Source organism: Crotalus tigris, unplaced genomic scaffold (assembly GCF_016545835.1).
Source record: "Crotalus tigris isolate CLP2741 ecotype Arizona unplaced genomic scaffold, ASM1654583v1 scf7180000017666.379230911805:20528666, whole genome shotgun sequence".
Taxonomy (NCBI): Eukaryota; Metazoa; Chordata; class Lepidosauria; order Squamata; family Viperidae; genus Crotalus; species Crotalus tigris.
In genome coordinates this window covers 1,880,420-1,899,229 of record NW_024096552.1, presented here as the reverse complement: position 1 = coordinate 1,899,229, position 18,810 = coordinate 1,880,420, and the positions used below count along the sequence as shown (strand labels likewise).

The 18,810-nt window shown below is 46.0% G+C and overlaps 1 protein-coding gene across 20 annotated transcripts in view; it reads left to right on the top strand.

The window, feature by feature from the left end:
* The window catches only part of PNPLA6 (patatin like phospholipase domain containing 6), a 108,581-nt gene that overhangs the window by 24,263 nt on the left and 65,508 nt on the right, over positions 1-18,810 (top strand). For all 20 annotated transcript variants that reach the window (XR_005555906.1, XM_039336424.1, XM_039336414.1 and 17 more), the window contains 2 exons: positions 18,459-18,546; positions 18,660-18,742. Coding sequence is in view for 19 of the 20 variants with exons in the window: in XM_039336424.1 (XP_039192358.1) it covers positions 18,459-18,546; positions 18,660-18,742 (171 nt within the window). In the remaining variant the exon portion in view is untranslated. The remainder of the gene's footprint in view (positions 1-18,458; positions 18,547-18,659; positions 18,743-18,810) is intronic.

The window sequence follows — 18,810 nt, the reverse complement described above, 5'->3', positions numbered from 1 at the left end:
GCTAACACAGTGGTGGCAAGCCTATGGCACGCGTGCCAGAGGCAGCACTCAGAGCCCTCTCTGTGGGCATGCGCACTGTCACCCCAGCCCCCCTCCCCCACGGCCCCTCCTCACCAGCAGCCCCCCGGAGACTTGCTCCTGTGTGTGACCTACGCTGAGCAATGCAGCCAAGGACATGGCAGCCGGGCAACAGGGACAAGACTCCGACCTCATGCTCATCGCACACAGATGATGCTGTGGGGCACGGGCGGAGGGTGTGGCCGCCATGGCGCTGCTGGGCTGCCTGGGAGATCAGTGGCAGGTCCTGGAAGCAGTGGTTGGCCCAGTGAGCGGGGCGGGGGGGCAGAGTGGGGGTAGGAGGCGGGACGGGTGGTTTTTGGGCACTCGGCCTCTAAAAGGTTCGCCATCACTGGGCTAACATGTCCCTCATTAAGGAAAGGGGGTACATGTTCTCTATGCTGACAGCACTTAATTCTTTAAAATCCATGTATAATCTCAGCGATCCATCTTTCTTTTCTTTGAACAATATAGGGGCTGATACACATGATTTTTCTGGTTGGATAAAACCCCGAGCCAGGTTCTTATCAATGTACTCTCTTAGCTCCTTCATCTCTCTGGGCGTCATTGAGTACATTGAGTACATTCTACACAACAACTAACACAATTTACTGAGGACTTTGACAATCAAACTCTGACCTTAATCATAGTATCTGCATCTCCAAAAGCAACAGAAACTGAAGAAAGCAACATTAGGACGGAGGATGCCATAGATCAGCAAACACAACATACTGAGAACTTAGACCACAGGTCGGCAACCTGCGGTTCCGGAGCTACATGTGGCTCTTTCAGCCATCTTCTATGCCTCCCAGTCATGTACAGTGCCAAAAAAAAGTGGGACTAAAAAAGTTGAACCAATCAATTCAAACTTCTCATGAAAAAAAACCTCACAAAGTTTGAATTGATTGGTTTGTGAGATGCCATCCACCTGTCAAGCCCCATGGGCTCGACATAGATGGGGAAAGCAGAAGCCGGCGGTCCGAGCAGAGCGGCACGGAAGACCTACCAGTCAACATGGGAGGCTCCAGGGTTCCTAGTGAGCAAGGCCTGCCATCCGCGGCCCAGTTTCACACCCTGACGACCAGTTGGACCAGTTTTTATTGCTCCAGCCCGGGGACACCAGCATCATCGAAGGTGGTTAGGCGGCGCTGCCGTGGGCGGGACGTCCTTGCAGCAGACAACTTGGGCCCGGATATTTCACGTGGCTCACAGCTTGGGACTGGAGATGCCAGTGGCACATGGCATGGACTGTCGGCTTGCTGTGGGACCACCCCCTGCGTTGCCAGCTAATGCGGCATGCTTTCAGTGGTGAAAAGGGGGCCTGAGCGGTGGTGGAACAAGAGACTGAATAGCACAAACTGAGCACGGTCTTGATAAGCAACAAGCTAAGGCCTCGCTTCCCTCTTGCCACTGCTCAGTTCGTGCTGCCCAGCGTCTGCCTGCTTGCAGGCCTCCGTGCTCCTTTCGTGAAGCGTGCAATTGCTCAGAGTTCCTGCCCCAAAAGGTGTTGCTTTCCCGGCGGGAGCCGAGTTTGCAAACCTCGCCGGCAAGCCAGGAGTACCAAAGGTCCAGAGGATTCCCTCCTGCTGCGGAGCCACAGTGCCTGGGCTCCATAGTAGGGGATATCTGGGGCCTAAAAAGTCCTCCAGGACAGGCTCTGGGCCAGCCCTCTTTCCCCGGCCGCAGGAGAAGGGGCGGTGCAGGGTCTCCACCCGGGCGGGCGGGCAAGCGAAACCCCGAAACCTTTTGCGTTCATTTGCAAAGCGAAGCACACTGCATTAGCTGGCATTGCAGGGGGTGATCCCATGGCAACGGCGACAGTCCAGGCCGTGCGCCACTGGCATCTTCTCTTTGCAAATGAACGCGAAAGGTTTTGGGATTTCACTTGCCCACATGCCAGAGACCAGAGTTAGCGGCTCTAACATCCTACTATTGTTGGCTGCAACCCTAATCACCCATTTTGCCCAACCTATCGCAAGCCAACCGCTGCCTGGTTGCTGGATTAATAGCTTGGGGGGGGCACCAAGCCCACACAACTGTGTGATCCCAATGACTGAGCTGACTTTACAGGAGCCTCCATCGGATTGGACCTTTCCTGTCCAATTGAGCTCAGTTTAGGCAGGGCCCTTTTTAGCGTGGGGTTCACACGTTAGTTAGCGGGGCTGATTCTAATTCTCCGGCAAGGGTGCCACACTCCGGCCTTCCTCCAAAGCAGCGTCCTTGGAGAGGTAGTCCAAGGCACCACTTTCGCTTTCGGCCGACTTCTTTGGCGCGGCCCCAACTCTGCTCCGGGGAAACGAGGGCGGAGTGAGGTGGCGCTGCCTATCTCAGTCACGCGGATGAAGGGACATGTAAACACCACCAGATGGCTCCCCAGCTGCCGCCGCCACCAAACATGAGCAGGCTGTTGCTCCCACGGTTGCCGTCCCGCCGCTATGGAAGATAGTCTGGTCCACGCCTTCGGGGGCCTCAGCCTCCAGCAGCCCTGCCATGGCCAAGGCAGCCCCCTGCTCACCGCTTAAGCAAAAGCCTCTATTTGCTCCGCGGTCTGTCCGGGTCGGGCAAAAGTACTCTGGCCAGGTAAGCATGTCTGGGCTGCAGCCATTCCTGCTTCTTTTGATAGGTCGCGCCATGAGGGGAGATCCGCGGGAGGAAGCCAGCGCGGTTTGAGGGCTGCCAGGAGCATGCCGCATTAGCTGGCATCGCAGGGGGTGGTCCCACACCAACGATGACAATCCTGGCTGTGCGCCACTGGCGTCTCCAGTCCCGAGCCGCAGGAAATATCCGGGCCTGAGTTGTCCACTGCAAGGATGCCCTGCCCACGGCAGTGCCGCCAAACTGCCTTCTATGCCACTGGCGTTCCCGGGCTGGAGCAGTGAAAGCCAGTCCAGCTGGTCGTTGGGATACGGAACCCGGCCACGGACGGCAGGCCTTGCTCATCGGCAATGCTGGAGCCTCCCACGCCGACTGGTAGGTCTTCTGTGCTGCTCTGCTCAGACCGCCGGCTTCTGGCTGCAGGGGTGCCTCCCTCCGGAGCTGTCTTTCCCCGCTGCTTCCTCGTCCTCCCAGCGAAAAAATCCCAGAGAGCTGGAAGACATCCTTTCTCCCGCTTTCCACTTTTCATCCTCTCTTTTCCGAGCATCCCACCCAGAGCAAGCTAGAACCTCAACTCCGGCCTCCCGCAGCAGGCTGAGATATGCAAACCCAATTGGCCATATGCTGCCATCTCAGAAGATATGCTGCAGCAGCTCCTTCTCCCCGTTGGCTTCCTCCTCCGCTCCCTCGGAACCTTCACGCCAAAAGGCGGAAAGAAGAAAGTCCGAGAGAGGGAGAGTGCAGGCCAGGGGGAGAGTAGTCTTTTCCGAGTGGGGGAAAAGCCAGGATGGCAGAGCCGTCCATAGCAGAGCTGAACGGGAGCAGGGCTGGTGCATGTCTCGCCTTTGGCTCCATTCTTCAATCAACCCCCTGTTGGGCGCGCATGCACATGCGCACATGCATTTTGCGGCTCCCAGATTTTTCTTTTGTGAGGGAAACGGGTCCAAGTGGCTCTTTCAGTGTTTCAGGCTGCTGACCGCTGACTTAGACAATCTAGTCAATCAAATAACAACTATAACACCGGATATGACCTTTTATTCTAACCAGACGAAACTGGAAGAAGACCAGACTGAGCGGATGACAAATACTTCAAACCAAATATCGAGATTTGAACTATTAGGGCAACAATCTAATGATTACAAAGGGGCCAGTTCCTTTGAAAAATTGATAACTGGATTCTCTCCCTTGATTCAAACATGTGTAGGAATAAAGGGAGACCCATCTGAGGATTTAAAGGCACTGGTATGGAAGCCTGCTTGGCACAAAAAGAAAGCCAGAGTTAGATTTAAAAATGGGATCTTTTTTCTCCTTTTTCCTTTTTTTCACTAACTGATGATGGAACAGCTTAAAACCCTACTTAATGGGCTAAGGAGATTTGTAGAGATACTGATTGCTTTAATATCTAGGACTTAGATCTATAAACGAAATTAAAATTAGCCATTAGATTATAGTTTTGAATTGTAATATGAAAGTGGATTTGTGACAATGAAAGATATTTTACTAATAAATGATGTGGTACTAGGACGAGAAACAGAATATACTTAAATAAATAAAGCAGAATGTAATTATCTGAATAACGTGTGTATTTTAGACACGACAATTATTTTGTAATGAAATTAGGGAAATTTGGGTTACCCAAAGTTTAAATATTACATTTACCAAAGGGTAAATTGGAACACGGTAGTTGAAATTAAGTCATACTTAAAACAGAACTTCGATATGTATACAAAACTATATTGACAAATGTATTGACTGACTAAGCTATAACTAGATTGTATTAACTTGAATATGATATAATAATTAAGGGAAATAGAGAGGGAATTTTTAATGATACAACCTGAGATATGAATGAAAGATTTTGTTACTGGACTATTGACTACCTGTTAGAGAATTTTAATTTCTCTATTGGTAAAAAAATAAATCAGAAGCTCTCACAGTTGACTGCATTTAGCTGATTCAAAATAACTTCTTTATATCAAAATATTTACATTACCATACATTCTTCTTTACAGCAATATAGCTTAATTGAAGACTTCTTATAGAGACAGACCAGAGATAAAACCAGAGACTGGAAATCCAGCTCCTAACTCAATACTCTTTTTTTTTTTTTTGCACAGACTCAGTAGCACTTTCTTCCCATTGGCTGACTGAGTTACCACATGACTCTTCCTGCTCATGAATATTCCAACACTCCTCCCTTCATGACAGGAACAGACATCAGACCTATACTTAATACATTTTCCATAGTGAACATTACCCAATGGTTTAGTCATCATGTCTGCCAAATTATCCTCAGAAGAACAATGATGTAAACTAATCAATTTTCCTTTTACAGCTTCCCTGACATTACAATATTTAATGTCTACATGTTTACTTCTGTTCTTCACCCTGTCACCAGTTGCCATTTTTATACAGGCAGCATTGTCTTCAAATACCTTTACAGATTCTTTTACATTAGTATTTAAATCTTGCAACAATTGTACATACCATATTACTTCAGAACACCATAAGCAATAAACTCTGCTTCCGCTGTTGAAATAGCAACAGTTGTTTGTTTTCTGGACTTCCATCCAATCAGAGTTCCTCCAAACAATATTATAATCCCAGAATTTGATTTCCTTGTGTTTATGTTATTTGCATAGTCACTATCGACATAACACTTTAATTTCAATTCCTCAGTAATCTGTATTTGAAGACCCAAATTTATAATTCCCTTTAAATATCTGAGAACCCTTTTTACACCCATCCAATGTAACTTTGTAGGTGCAGCAGTAAAACGATTCAAAATGCTTACTGTGCAAGCTATGTCTGGTCTGGACCACTGTGATCGATATAACAAACTCCCTATTGCCGAGTGATATATCTCTTGATCACAAGTTTCACCTTTGTCCGCACTTAAACTATTATAAAAATCCGCACTCATGGGTGTGGGAGCAGTATTGCAATCTTTCATATTATATTTCTCCAATAACTGCTCAATTTTTCTCCTTTGACTGAGAATATAACCACCTTTTTCATTTTTCTGTATCTCTACACCGAGATAACTTTTTATTTCTCCCAAATTCTTTAATTCAAATTTCTTTCCTAATTTATCAGCAAATTCCTTGACTTGTGATGCATCCTTTGCGATGAAGCAAAGATCATCCACAAATGATAACAGTAGACAATTCCCTCCTTGTAACTGTCCAGTATATATACAATTATCAGCTTTGCAACCTGCTGCATACACCCAGGAGATGGGGGGGGGATAAAAACCAAACAGACCACCACCATCACCACCACCCACTGCCAATCTCCAACAGAAACGCTCACAACAATGAAAACCTCAGACAGGAGGAAGAGCGCGACCGGGCAGGCAGGTGCTTCCTCAGCTGTGGCTTGGGGGGGGGAAGGGGGCAACTTTACTCCCCCCAAATCTGCCCTCTCATGAAAGCAGGATGAAAACTCCAAAAAAACGATAAGGAAAAAAGATTAAAACAGAAGAGTGTCTCGCAATGGTTTGCTTCCCCACTTCCTTCTAGCAGTTTAAATATGTAAAGACCACAAAAGAAAAAACTTGGCTTTCTTTTGTTGTAATTCAGAAGGGAGGATTGGAGGGATTGTTTGTTTCAAAGGAAGGGAAAGAGGGGCTTTGGATCTGTGGGGGACGTACAGGTGAATGGTGATGGTGTGCGGCTTCTGGCATTGGGGGTCTGTGTGTGGTCTTTTTAAAAGAGCAAAACAAGACAAAAAATAAAGATCCCTACTCCAACCCCATGATCTGGATGCAGATATGATCTTTTTTTCTTGTTCAGAAGAGACTCTCTTCTGTTTTAAACTTTTTTCCTTGTCGTTTTTCGGAGTTTTCATCCTACTTTTGTGAGAGGGCAGCATTTGGGGGGTGAAGCTGTCCCCTTTCCCCCCCCAAGCCACAGCCGAGCAAGACACCTGCCTGCCTGCCTGGCCACGCCCGGCTGCAGCAAGAGATGGCTGGAGCTGCAGGGCTGATAGGGGTCAGCAAAAGCACCAGGAACAGTGCTGGGTTCCAGTTGATTGGCACTTCTGCAGCGTTGTCAGGGCTCAGCAGAAGTGCCAGGATCAGCGCCGGGCTCCAGCTGATCGGCACTTCTGCGGGGCTCAGCAGAAGTGCCAGGATCAGCTGGAACCTGGTGCTGATCCTGGCACTTCTGCTGAGCCCCACAGACGCGCTGATCAGTTGGGGCCCGGCGCTGATCCCAGCACTTCTGCTGAGCCCTGCCACCTCTGCAGAAGCGCCAATCAGCTGTCAGGGCTCAGCAGAAGTGCCAGGATCAGAGCAGGAAGGAAGCAAGCTAGGAAGGAAGGAAGAAGATGGGAATGAGAAGAAAGGAGGGAGGGGAAAAGGAAAGAAGGAGATGGGAATGAGAGGCAAGGAAATGAGGGGAGGAAAGAAGGAAGAAAGGAAGGAGAAGGAGGGGAAGAAGGAAGGGAGGGAAGAAAGGAAGGAACCTCCTTCCCCTGACGGTAACCACAATGCTAATGCGGCCCTCAGTGAAATTGAGTTTGACACCTCTGATATAAAAGGTTGTTAAGTGAATCTGCTTTTCCCATTGATTTTGTTTGTCAAAAGGTTGCAAAAGGGGATCACGTGACTTTGAGACACTGCAGCCATCATAAATATGAATCAGTTGCCAAGCATCCAAATGTAAATCACATGACCCTGGAAATGCTGAAATGGCCATAAGTGTGAAAAATGGTCATAAGTCACTTTTTTCAGTGCTGTTGTAACTTTGAACAGTCACTAAGCGAACTGTTGTAAGTCGAGGACTATGTGTACTTTATCACGTTTTTCTTTTTTCTTTTTTTTTCTTTTTTTTTTTTTTTTTGGTCCTTCTTGTTTTTGACACCTTGCTAAGCGACTGGTGGTACTCGGATATTGCCATATCCTAAAAGTGGTACAATGGGTGAAAAGGTTGAAAAGCCCTGTTCTAGACAACACCCTGCTCAAGCAGGAGACCATATATCATTTCAGACAAGTGGTTGTCCAGTCTCTTCTTAAAAGCCTACAGTGATGGAGCATCCACAATTTCTGAAGGCATGTCATTCTACAACTAAGGAAATTTCTCCTTAGTTCTATGATTAGATTCCATCTGTTGTTTCCTGTCTTGCCTTCTGGTGCTTTGAAAAATAGGTTGATCCCCCTCTTCTTGTGGCAGCCCCTCAAATATTGGAACACTGCTATCATGTCATCCCCTAGTCCTTCTTTTCATTTGACTAGCTATACTCAATTCCTGCAATCATTCTTCATATGTTTTAGCCTCGAGGTCCTTAATCATCTTTGCTGCTCTTCTTTGCACTCTTTCCAAAGTCTTAACGCAATGATTCTCAACCTTTCTAATGCCATGACCCCTTAATACAATTCCTCATGTTGTGGTGACCTTCAACCATAAAATTATTTTTGTTGCTATTTCATAACTGTAATTTTGCTACTTTTATGAATCATAATGTAAATATCTGATATGCAGGGTATATTTTCATTGTTACGAATTGAACATAATTAAAGCATAGTGATTAATCACAAAAACAATATAGCAATGCTCGATGGAGAAGCTTATTCTTCCTTGCTCAAAAATGTTGGGAGGGAGAGAAGGGGAAGGAAGGAAGATTGAAGGGGAAAGGAAGGAAATTGAAGGGGGAAGGAAAGAAGGAAGGAAGAAGAGAGAGATTGAAGGGGAAGGGATGGAGATGGAAGGAAGGAAGATTGAAGGGGAAAGGAAGGAGATGGAGAAGGAAGGAGATTGAAGGGGGAAGGAAGAAAGGAAGGAAGGAAGGAGAGATTGAAGGGGAAGGGAAGGAGATGGAGATGGAAGGAAGGAAGGAAGATTGAAGGAGAAAGGACGGAGATTGAAGGGGGAAGGAAGGAGAGAGATTGAAGGGGAAGGGATGGAGATGGAAGGAAGGAAGATTGAAGGGGAAAGAAAGGAGATGGAGAAGGAAGGAAATTGAAGGAGGAAGGAAGGAAGGAAGGGGAAAGAGATTGAAGGGGAAGGGATGGAGATGGAAGGAAGGAAGATTGAAGGGGAAAGGAAGGAGAAGGAAGGAGATTGAAGGGGAAGGAAAAAAGGAAGGGAGGGAGGAAAGATTGAAGGGGATGGAGATGGAAGGAAGGAAGATTGAAGGGGAAAGGACGGAGATGGAGAAGGAAGGAGATTGAAGGGGGGATGCGATGCCAAGGACGCACAAGCAGCTCCACACCATTGCCTGGGGAGGGGAGGAGGCTCTGGCAGAAAGCCTGGTGGAGAGCCAAGCTTAGTGACTGTTCAAAGTTACAACGCACTGAAAGAGTGACTTATGACCATTTTTCACACTTATGACCGTTGCAGCATCCCCAGGGTCATGTGATTTACATTTCAATGCTTGGCAACTGATTCATATTTATGATGGTCACATTGTTCCAGGGTCACGTGATCCCCTTTTGCAACCTTCTGACAAGCAACGTTAATGGGGGAAACCAGATTCACTTAACAACCACGTTACTAATTTAATCTCTCTCCCTCTTTCTTTCTCCCTCTCTCTCTCTCTCTCCCTCTCTCTCTCCCTCTCTCCCCCTTATTTCTCTCTCCCTCTCCTTTTCTTTCTCTCTCCCTCTTTCTCCCTTTTTCTCTTTCCCCCTCTCTCTCTCCCTTTCTCTCCCTCTGTCTTCCTTTCTTTCTCTCTCCCTTTCTCCCTCTTTCTCCTTCTCTCTCTCCCTGTCACTCTCTTTCTCTCTCTTCCTCTCTCTGTTTCTCTTTCCCTCTTTCTCTCCCTCTCTTTATTTCTCTCTTCCGCTCAAAGATCCTTAAAATCCTTAAAAGTTATGCTTGGGTGGAAGACTTTTTCTTTTACAGATGGGGAGGGTTGGCAGACAAAAAAAAAAAGAAAAAAAGTGTGAATAGGTATTCAGTAGCTAGCTTGAAGTTTGAACGACTTCTTTCTCTTGCCACCGGCTTCTAGGAGGAGCAAAAGACATCCAGCACTGCAACCAGGCGCCCTGGACTGGCCATTCCAGGGCTTCCTGCACCAGCTGACTTAGTTGTCTGCAACCTCCTGTTGATGCTTGAGGGGTTGAAAGGGACACGGGCGGGAGAGATTCCTTCTTTCTCATCTGAGGAGGGAAGTTATGTTGGACCGTCGACTTTGTGTTGAGCCCCATGGGCCCGACATTTGTGGGCAGGCGGGAACCTGCCCACTGAGCCGCCATCTCATCGCCCTCCATGCTGGCCGGCCCCGTCACCAGACCTCCCAGCTGACAAGCTCACATTCAGGGGGTAGCCAGCTGACGGGCGCGGAAGATCACTGCCGTGGTGGCCTCCCAGCCACCCACTTCTTCGGCTGGAGCAATTGCATGGTCACTGGCGACGCGGAGTGCATCAGTGGCCATTGGGGACACCAGCGCTTCGGTGCCACGGAGGCTTAAGGTGCAGGACGCGGCGCGGTACCGTGGGAGGCGGCAGGACAGGGGGGAGGGGTTACCTGCATCCTGCTGGCTGAACTCTGGAAGCCCTCCTGAATGAAGAATTTTAGGGGGAGTTTAAAGTGAGACAGATTCCTAAGAGTATGATGTGTGAGGCATGGGGGGCATCGGTGGCAGGCTGCCCCCCCCAGAGCTGGAACAGCTGGTGCAGCCACCCCTGTCCCCATACCCCAGCCTGCAGCCACCCCACCAGCCCCACCGCCCAACCCGCGCAGCCCCGCTGTGTAGAGCGGGCCCCGCAGCTCCCACAGCACCAGCTGCACACCACACTGATGGTGCAGAGCTTGCAGTTGCCGAGCCAAAGCCAATGCAGGGCAGCGGGAGGGCCGAGGCGGGCTGTGTGCAGGCTGAGGTGGTGATAATCATCGTGGGCCAGGCGCTCCAGGGCAGCCATAAAGGCACACAGGTTGAGGCAGTGGCGGCGCAGGTTCAGCACCGACTAGGCCACCAGCTGGCCCAGCCCAAGGAAGGTCAGCCACTCGCCCCGCCAGCACCACCTCTGCCACTACCTTTCCCGCACAGCCGCGCTGTGTCAAGTGGGCCCCGCGGCTCCCACAGCAGCAGCTGCAATGCACACCAATGGCGCACGAGGTGAGCACGAGGCAGGTGAGCACATGTTTTCCGTGCTTCAGTACCAGGCTCTCCATGTTGCAGCGCGTCATGGAGAGCCTGGTTGACACGGGTGAGCACGAGGCAGGAGTGCCGAATTAAGTGCTGCTCCCCACCTCCCACCCCTGGTCCTCTTTTACTTACAAGTAGGTGATGGCGTAGTTGCTCAGCAGGGAGGGGTGAAAAGTTCCTGAAACTTGCCTTTGCTGCAGACAACTTGCACGTGCAACGTTTTCGGGCTGGGTATTTTGGCGCGCTCAGCAGTGCAGAGACAGCCATTAACAACCAGATCTAGACAATTCCTATTGGCTTTTGAAAGCCAATAGAATAGAGTCTATTCAATAGAGTCTATTCTATTGGCTTTCAAAAGCCAATAGAATAGAATAAGAGGGAGTAGCACAGTTTATGAAAAAGGGGGAAAAAAACAAAAAAGAAATGCCGGACTGCGTTTCATAACGATTCTATGAGGAAAAACTCCAGGACTTTGGCGACCCCTGTGAAATGGTTGTTCAACCCCAAAAGGGGTCACGACCCACAGGTTGAGAACCGCTGTCTTAACATCTTTTTTATAATAGATGCAGTATTTTAGATGTGGTCTTACTAAGGCTTTATAAAGCGGTACAAATACTTCATGTGATCTTGATTCTATCGCTCTGTTAATACAACCTAGAATTGCATTGGCTTTTTTGGCTGCTGCCGCACACTGTGACACATATTTAAGTGACCATCCACTAGGACTCCAAGATCCCTTTCACAGTTACTGTTATTGAACCAGGTTTCACCTAATCTCTATCTGTACATTTGGTTTTTCTTACCTAAGTGTAAAACCTTACTTTTCTCTACATTGAATTTCATTTTACAATAGAATAGAGCTGGAAGGGACGTTGCAGGTCATTAGTACAGCCACCTGCTCAAGAAGGAAATCCTATAGCATTTCTAACAAGTAGCTGTCCAGTCTCTTCTTAAAAAACTCCAGTGATGTAGTGCCCATGATTTCTGAAGGCAAGCTGTTTCATTGGTTAATTGTCCTCACTGTTAGGAAGTTTCTCCTTAATTCTCTCTTTGGTCAGTTTCCAACCATTGTGTCTTGTCCTGCTCTATGGTGCTTTGGAGAATAATTTGACCCCCTCTTCTTTGTGGCAGCCCCTCAAATCTTGGAATACTGCTATCATGTCACCCCTGTTCTTCTTTTCTTTAGACTAGCCAAACCCAAGTCCTGCAGCTGTTCTTCATATGTTTTAGTCTCCAGGCCTTTGATCATTTTAGTTGCTCTTCTTTGAACTTTTTTTTCCAAAGCCTCAACATCTTTTTTGTAGTATGGTGACCAATATTGGTTGCAGTATTCCAGTCTTATTAGAGTTTTATAAAGCGGTACTAATACTTCATGTGATCTTGTTTCTATGCCTCTGTTTATACAACCAAGGATTGTATTAACTTTTTTGGTTGCTGCTGCACACTGCTGGCTCATATTCAAGTGATTATCCACTAGGACTCCAAAGTCTTTCTCATAGTTACTGTTTTTGTGTCAGGTCTGGCCTGATCTGTACTTATACCTTTGATTTTTCCTGCCTAAATGTAAAACTTAGCTTTTCTCCACATTAAAATTCATTTTATTGGGTAGGACACATTTTTCAAGTTTGTCAAGACCTTTTTGGATCCTGAGCTTGTCTTCTGGGGTGTTGGCTATTCCTGCCAGTTTAATGTCATCTGCAGATTTGATGAGTTTCCCTTCTATTCCCTCATCTATATCGTTTATGAAGATATTGAAGAGTACTTGGTCTAAAATAGAACCTTGGGCTACCTCACTGTTTACTTCCATCCATATAGATGTAGTTCCATTAAAGACTACAAGTTAAGTGTTGTTTATTAGACAGTTACAAATCCATTTGGTGGTGATGCTGTCTATCCCAATTTTTCTAGCTTACTAAGAATTAGGTTGTGATCTACTTTGTCAAATGTGTTACTGAAATTCAAGTATACTATGTCCACAGCATTTTTCTAGTCCATTAATTTAGTCACTTTGTCAAAGAATGAAATAACATTTGCTTGGCATGATCTGTATTTGACAAACTCATTTTGGCTACTGGTGATAACTTTGTTTGCTTCTAGGTGTTTGCAAATCTGTTGCTTGATTATTTTTTCCAGGATCTTCTCAGGTATTGATGTCAGTCTGATTGGTCTATAGTTTCCTGGATCTGCTTTTTTCCCTTTTTTTAAGATGGGAACCGATCAAGCTCTTTTCTAGTCCTCTGGTAGTTCCCGGTGCTCCAGGATTATTGAAAGATATGGTTTAATCTGAGATCACATCTGCCAGGTCGTTCTGAACTCTGGGATATCTAAAGTGGACAGGTGTTGTCTTGGCATTTTTTTGCTTACAGTATTTAATTTTGCATTCCTAGTATGTTTTTTATGGTCATGTTTTTGGTAGGTTGGGCTATAGTTTCATTTTGCTTGAAGAAAGATGCAAAGAATGAATTAAGCAGCTCTGCTTTCTCTCTGCTGCCCATTACTTCTTTGCCATCTTCTCCCATTAGTGGACCAATTATTTCCTTGACATTTTTTCTTGTTATTTATATGTTGAAAGAAACTTTTTAAAATTATTTTTGACATTTCTTGCAAGTCTTAGTTTATTCTGAGCCTTAATTTTCCTGACTTCATCTTTGCAAGTTTGGTCTATTTGTTAGTATTCTGCCTTAGTTATGTGTTCCTCTTTCCATTTTTTTGTACTTATCCTTTTTATCTTTCAGTTTATCAGAGAGATCTTTGTGCAACCATGCTGATTTCTGCTTAGATTTCTTGTTTTTCTTTTCTAGTGGTATTATGGTAGACTGGGCTTTTATAAACATATTTTTCAGGGTTTCCCAAACTTCTTGAGTTGTTTTTCCTTTTAAGATTTTCATCTGTGGAATCCTTCCCAAGCTCTCTCTAAATTTGTTAAAAATCATCTCTTATGTGTCAGCATTGTGACAACAGAAAAAATTGTAGCCATTTTACTCTATAGCTGGGGTTTTCCTCGTAGACAGACAAAGAGGGGAGGGAGAGATATGAGCATTCTTAGTTAGTCATAACAATTGCAGTTGCAGTTATAATCAAGGTCAATGTAAGTGAAGAATTTTGGTGGTAGAAGGGTGTGGGAGAAAAGCCCACATTTTTTTGTAATTGGGGAATGTGATGTGTGACAGCTTGGTTTGGGGTGGGAATTGCAATTTTTAACTTTGTATCAGGGGAGGGAATTTTCAGTTTTGGGTTCAACTATGTAAGTGCCGATATTTTGTTTCCGAATAAAATGTTCTTTAAGGATGAATTTCTTGCCTTGAAGTTCTTTTGACTGGTTTCATCTATCAGAACTATGAAATTAACCCAATACTGACTTCTACATTAATATCATTGGGGTCCTGAGCTCCAGTCACTTTCCCATAACTAGGAGGGAGATTGACAAAGATTCAGGGAAGATCTCAGTATGGAGATAAAAGAAGCACCCACAACCAGCACCCCGACTATGGCGGCTGCCTTAGTGGAGGGAGAACAAGCCGTTGCATTGTTGGAGAAAGTGGGTACGGAAGTTCTGGCAGTGGGCTCAAGGCCCAAAATGTGGGAGCTATTGTGGTCTTCGGAGTGGACCCTGCATGGTGGAGACTCTAAGCATCCTGAGACAACCCAACCAAGAAGAGTTCTTCAAGAGTAGCTTAGTCGGAGTTAGAAGCAGATGCCTCACGGGAATCACACTCTCCCAGTCATAGAGGGGCAAAAGATTTGGGTGAGTGGAAGTACCTGTCAGCAGTCCCCAGCCATTCGATGGAGAAGTTGGTAGAGCAGTTCAAGGAGCTAGAAATGGGAAGCGAAGGGCAGGTCAGCCGCTACTTGCCTACTAGTGAGTGTGACAACCGGCGGAGTTGACGCCAATCTATACCCAGAAGAAGCCCTAGCCCTACTGGCGGAGCTCCGGGAGCCACTCTGCATTTGGAGCCGCTAGCATTGGTCTCAAGGAGGAAGAGTTCTCACTGTCATCCACAATGTGACAGTCCAGGTCGTTGTCGATCATCAAGGAGTCCAAAATGCCACTTGCGACGTGACAGTCCTGGCCATCGGAGAAGCCCTGATCAGTATCATTCATCATGGTCTCCTGATAAGCGTCACTGCTGCGAAAGATCCAAATGGCGGGAACATTCCAACAGCCCCAAGAGACACCTTTGTGACAGTCCTGGTCATAGGAAAAGCCCTAATCATCGTTGTTTGTCATGGTCTCCTGAGAGGTATCACCATCGCAAAAGATCCAAATGGTGGGATCATTCCAACAGCCCCGACCAACGCCCTCCCTATCGAAGCTCTGACCATCGCCAATACCGTTGGAGCCCTGATCCTACCAGTACCATGAGACTCCTGACCATTACTACCATCAGTCATGCAGCCCCGATTATCACCACCGTCGTCACCCAAGCCCAGGACCGTGCGAAGAGCCGACCCAAACGTGGATGTTCAACACAACATGATCCAACAGCTGGGGCAACTGTGTGATGTATTGGACAGACAGCAACCACTAGGTGCACAGCAGCCACTGGGGGGCCAGCAGCAGTTGGGTGTGCAGCCGCAGCTGGGGGGAACAACAGCAATTAGGCGGACCACAACCCATAATAGCGCCACCTCTTAAGGCCACTTTTTTTTCCAAAACAATTTTTATTAGTTTTCCATTCTCTTAAGGCCACTTTTGATGGTGATCCAGAGAAGTTGATTTTCTTCCTCAATCAGGTGCATTCCCATATGAACTAAAATGCCAATTTCTACCCAGATCCAGCTGCCATGGTTGATGTTGTCACAGCCAATCTAGAAGGGGAAGCATCTGAGTGGCTAAATAATTTATACAATGAACAAGCGCCTGAGCTATGGGATTTCCATTTCTTCAGGGATTGAGAACCAGATTCAAGGATGAGTCCATAGCACTCAAGACTGAGAAATATATTCACAAGGTGAAGCAAGCCGGCAGACCTGCATTGGAATATGTGCGAGAATTCTGGAGAGTAGCAGGTCAGATTGAGAGATGGCCAGAGCACTCCCTGGTGCATCACTTCACAGAGGGGCTAGATGACCATACATCCCAAGCCTGCATCTATCGGGGGGTTCCTGATCAACTACAAGAGTGGTACCAAATGGCAGTGAAGCCAGACATCAAGCATGCTCACTATAAGAAGCCAACTTCTTCAGGAACTGGACCAAAGCCGGAACAGCCCAGATGGCTGTCACTGCGGAAAATCCCAGCAATCACGGCCACAGAATCTCCTAAGCCATCTACTGGCCTGGCGATCAAGTGCTTTAGGTGTGGCCAATCGGGACACAGAGCCGCTGTTTGTCCCATTCCGTTTCCTCAGCAAAGAGGCGCCCCAACTCCATCAGAAAAGAAGAAGTCAACTCAGCCCCCTTCCAAGGAAAAATTGATCAGAATCACTCAAGAGCAGATCACTCAGTTCGCCACCCCCGCGTAGGAGTCAACGGGACACCGCTGACCTGGCCACTGTCCTGACGCCCTACAATAGCAATGATGAGGGAAAAAACGATCCGATGGTGAGTCAACCTATCCACCTTTCTCCCTAAACGCCAAGCTTATAGTTCCAAAAACTGGAGCTCAAAAGGACTTAAAAGTACTTGTAGATTCAGGGTGTTCCTGATGTATCATTAACCTACCCATTGCTCAACAGCTGGGCATACGAACGAGATTGCTTTCTAACCCCATGAACAGGCAGATGGTTCGTTGGTGGGAGAAGCTTTAATCACTCACCTAATTGAGCCAGTACGGTTAGAGGTAGATCAGTGGTTCTCAACCTTTTTAATGCCACGACCCCCCAACCGGTCATAAGTCGAGGACTACTCAATCGGTCGTACGTCGAGGACTACTCAACTGGTGCAGCACCGTTTGCAGAATGGGACTTTTGGTGGGCTCAGCAGGGCAGAGACAGCCTGGACAATTCCTATTGGCTTTTGAAAGCCAATAGAATTAGACTCTATTCAAGAGAGTCTATTCTATTGGCTTTCAAAAGCCAATAGAATAAAAAGAAGTAGCACAGCTAAGGAAAAGGGGGAAAAATGGCGGACTGCGTTGTTTGGCGACCCCCGTGAAATGGTCGTTCAAATGGGGTCCCGACCCACAGATTGAGAACCACTGAGATAGATGAACATTGGGAATTCATCCGCTTTGTTATAGCTCTGAAAATGACAGAAGCAGTGATTTTAGGCCTATCTTGGTTAGATAAATGGAAACCTTTCATCTGGTGGGAGAAGGGAATGAGAACATTTTCGGAATAAAATGTTCTTTAAGGCTGAATTTCTTGCCTTGAAGTTCTTTTGACTGGTTTCATCTATCGGAACCATGGCATTATGATTATGTTCTATTGTTTGTGTTTGCATTATGTTGAATTTCAGTATGACGCGGTCATTCTTGCCCAAAGTTCTTGTTAGTAAGAATTAGATTCAGTATAGCTGTCCCTCTGATTTCCTTCTCTTCCTTTTAGATGACAAAGTTGTCTGCTAGATTGGTCAGGAACCTGCTTGATCTCCCACTTGATGCAGAGTTTGTCTCCTTGTTGATGTCAGAGTAGTTAAAGTCCCCCATTACTAATGTGGTGTGTTTCCTACACATGTATATTTTGCTAACTAATCAGCAAAAACTTCATCTATTTCTTGTGCTTGGTTGAGTGGCCTGTAGTATACACCTATAGCAATGTCATTCCTTTTTCCTTTTATATCGACCCATAAGCATTCTAGGTGGTTTTCATCCTTGTTTTTGTGCATTTCTGTAGAGATGTAGTGATCTCTTACATATAATGCAACTCCACCTCCTCTTTCGTTAGGTCTGTTTTCAATATTTTGTATCCTTCCATCAGTAAATTCCAGTCATGAGTTTCACCCCACCAAGTTTCAGTAATGGCAACTATATCATATCTGCCCTCGTGTACTAGTTTGTTCCCCAAACTTTGAGCATTGGTATATAGGCATCTGAATCCTTTTTAGCTGTCCCTGGGTATGCTTCCTATATTTCCTAGTTTAAATCTGAGTTTTTCTTCCTTCCCATCCTTCTCTACCTCCTTGTTTGATTGGTTGTCTTGGGGTTTATGCTTGGGATTAGGTCCTAAAGATCCTAAAAATTTGTCATCCTCACCTTCAATTTTAATTTAAAGCCCTTCAGATAAGTCTAACCAGTCTTTTTTTGTTCACTGCTATTACTTGAAAGAGAGATATATTTCTAATCAGACAACAGAATGGCATAGTAGTTCAAGCTGGATGAGCTCCATACTTAGCAATTAGTTTTGCACTGATTCTCAAATACAGATTCTAAGCTTAGTGCTCTTGTGCAGGAATTAGATACAGCTAAATTTGCTATCCTGGGTTGGAACTTTTGTATCTTTGGGACTACTGGATATGTCAAGCAATTGAATTATTTTTTAATCCAGCCTCCAAATTCCTTGCCTAGAAGCAATTTGGCCCATAGTCCATTTTAATTAGTCTGTGACAAAAATCCTCTTTGTAATATTTTGGTCAGTAAAGTGTAAATTCAAATCCTGGTGGCTTCACAAGGCTGGAATCTGCTTGAGTAGGCCCAGAACAGCAGAGTCTCTTCATCTGGTCTCCACAAAGTATGATGAAGGCACCCAGAATGTCTCTCTAATAAAACTGTTATCTGGAATGTTTCTGATAACCATAGGCTTCATATCAATTAGAAATCAATTTTTCTCCACAGGTGTTGGGAGTTGTGATAGGAGCTGGGCTTTCGGTGTTGCTTGTTTCTGCTTTGGTACTGATATTGATCCACCGATTTCATCTTCAGAGTAAGTTCTCTTTTAATGATGAAGAGAAGCCATGTCCCACAGGATATCTTTTTATTTGGATTATCTGGTCCTATCCTGCTGGATTCCTAGTTTCTTTTTTTACTTCCCTACAGAGGTTCAGGCTCAAGAACAACCAAAATATCGATTTCGCAAGCGGGATAAAGTATTATTTTATGGACGAAAGATTATGCGCAAGGTAATAAAAAAATCAGAGTACCAAGAATGAGCATGTAAATGATATGCCCAATTACTTTGAAGGGCACA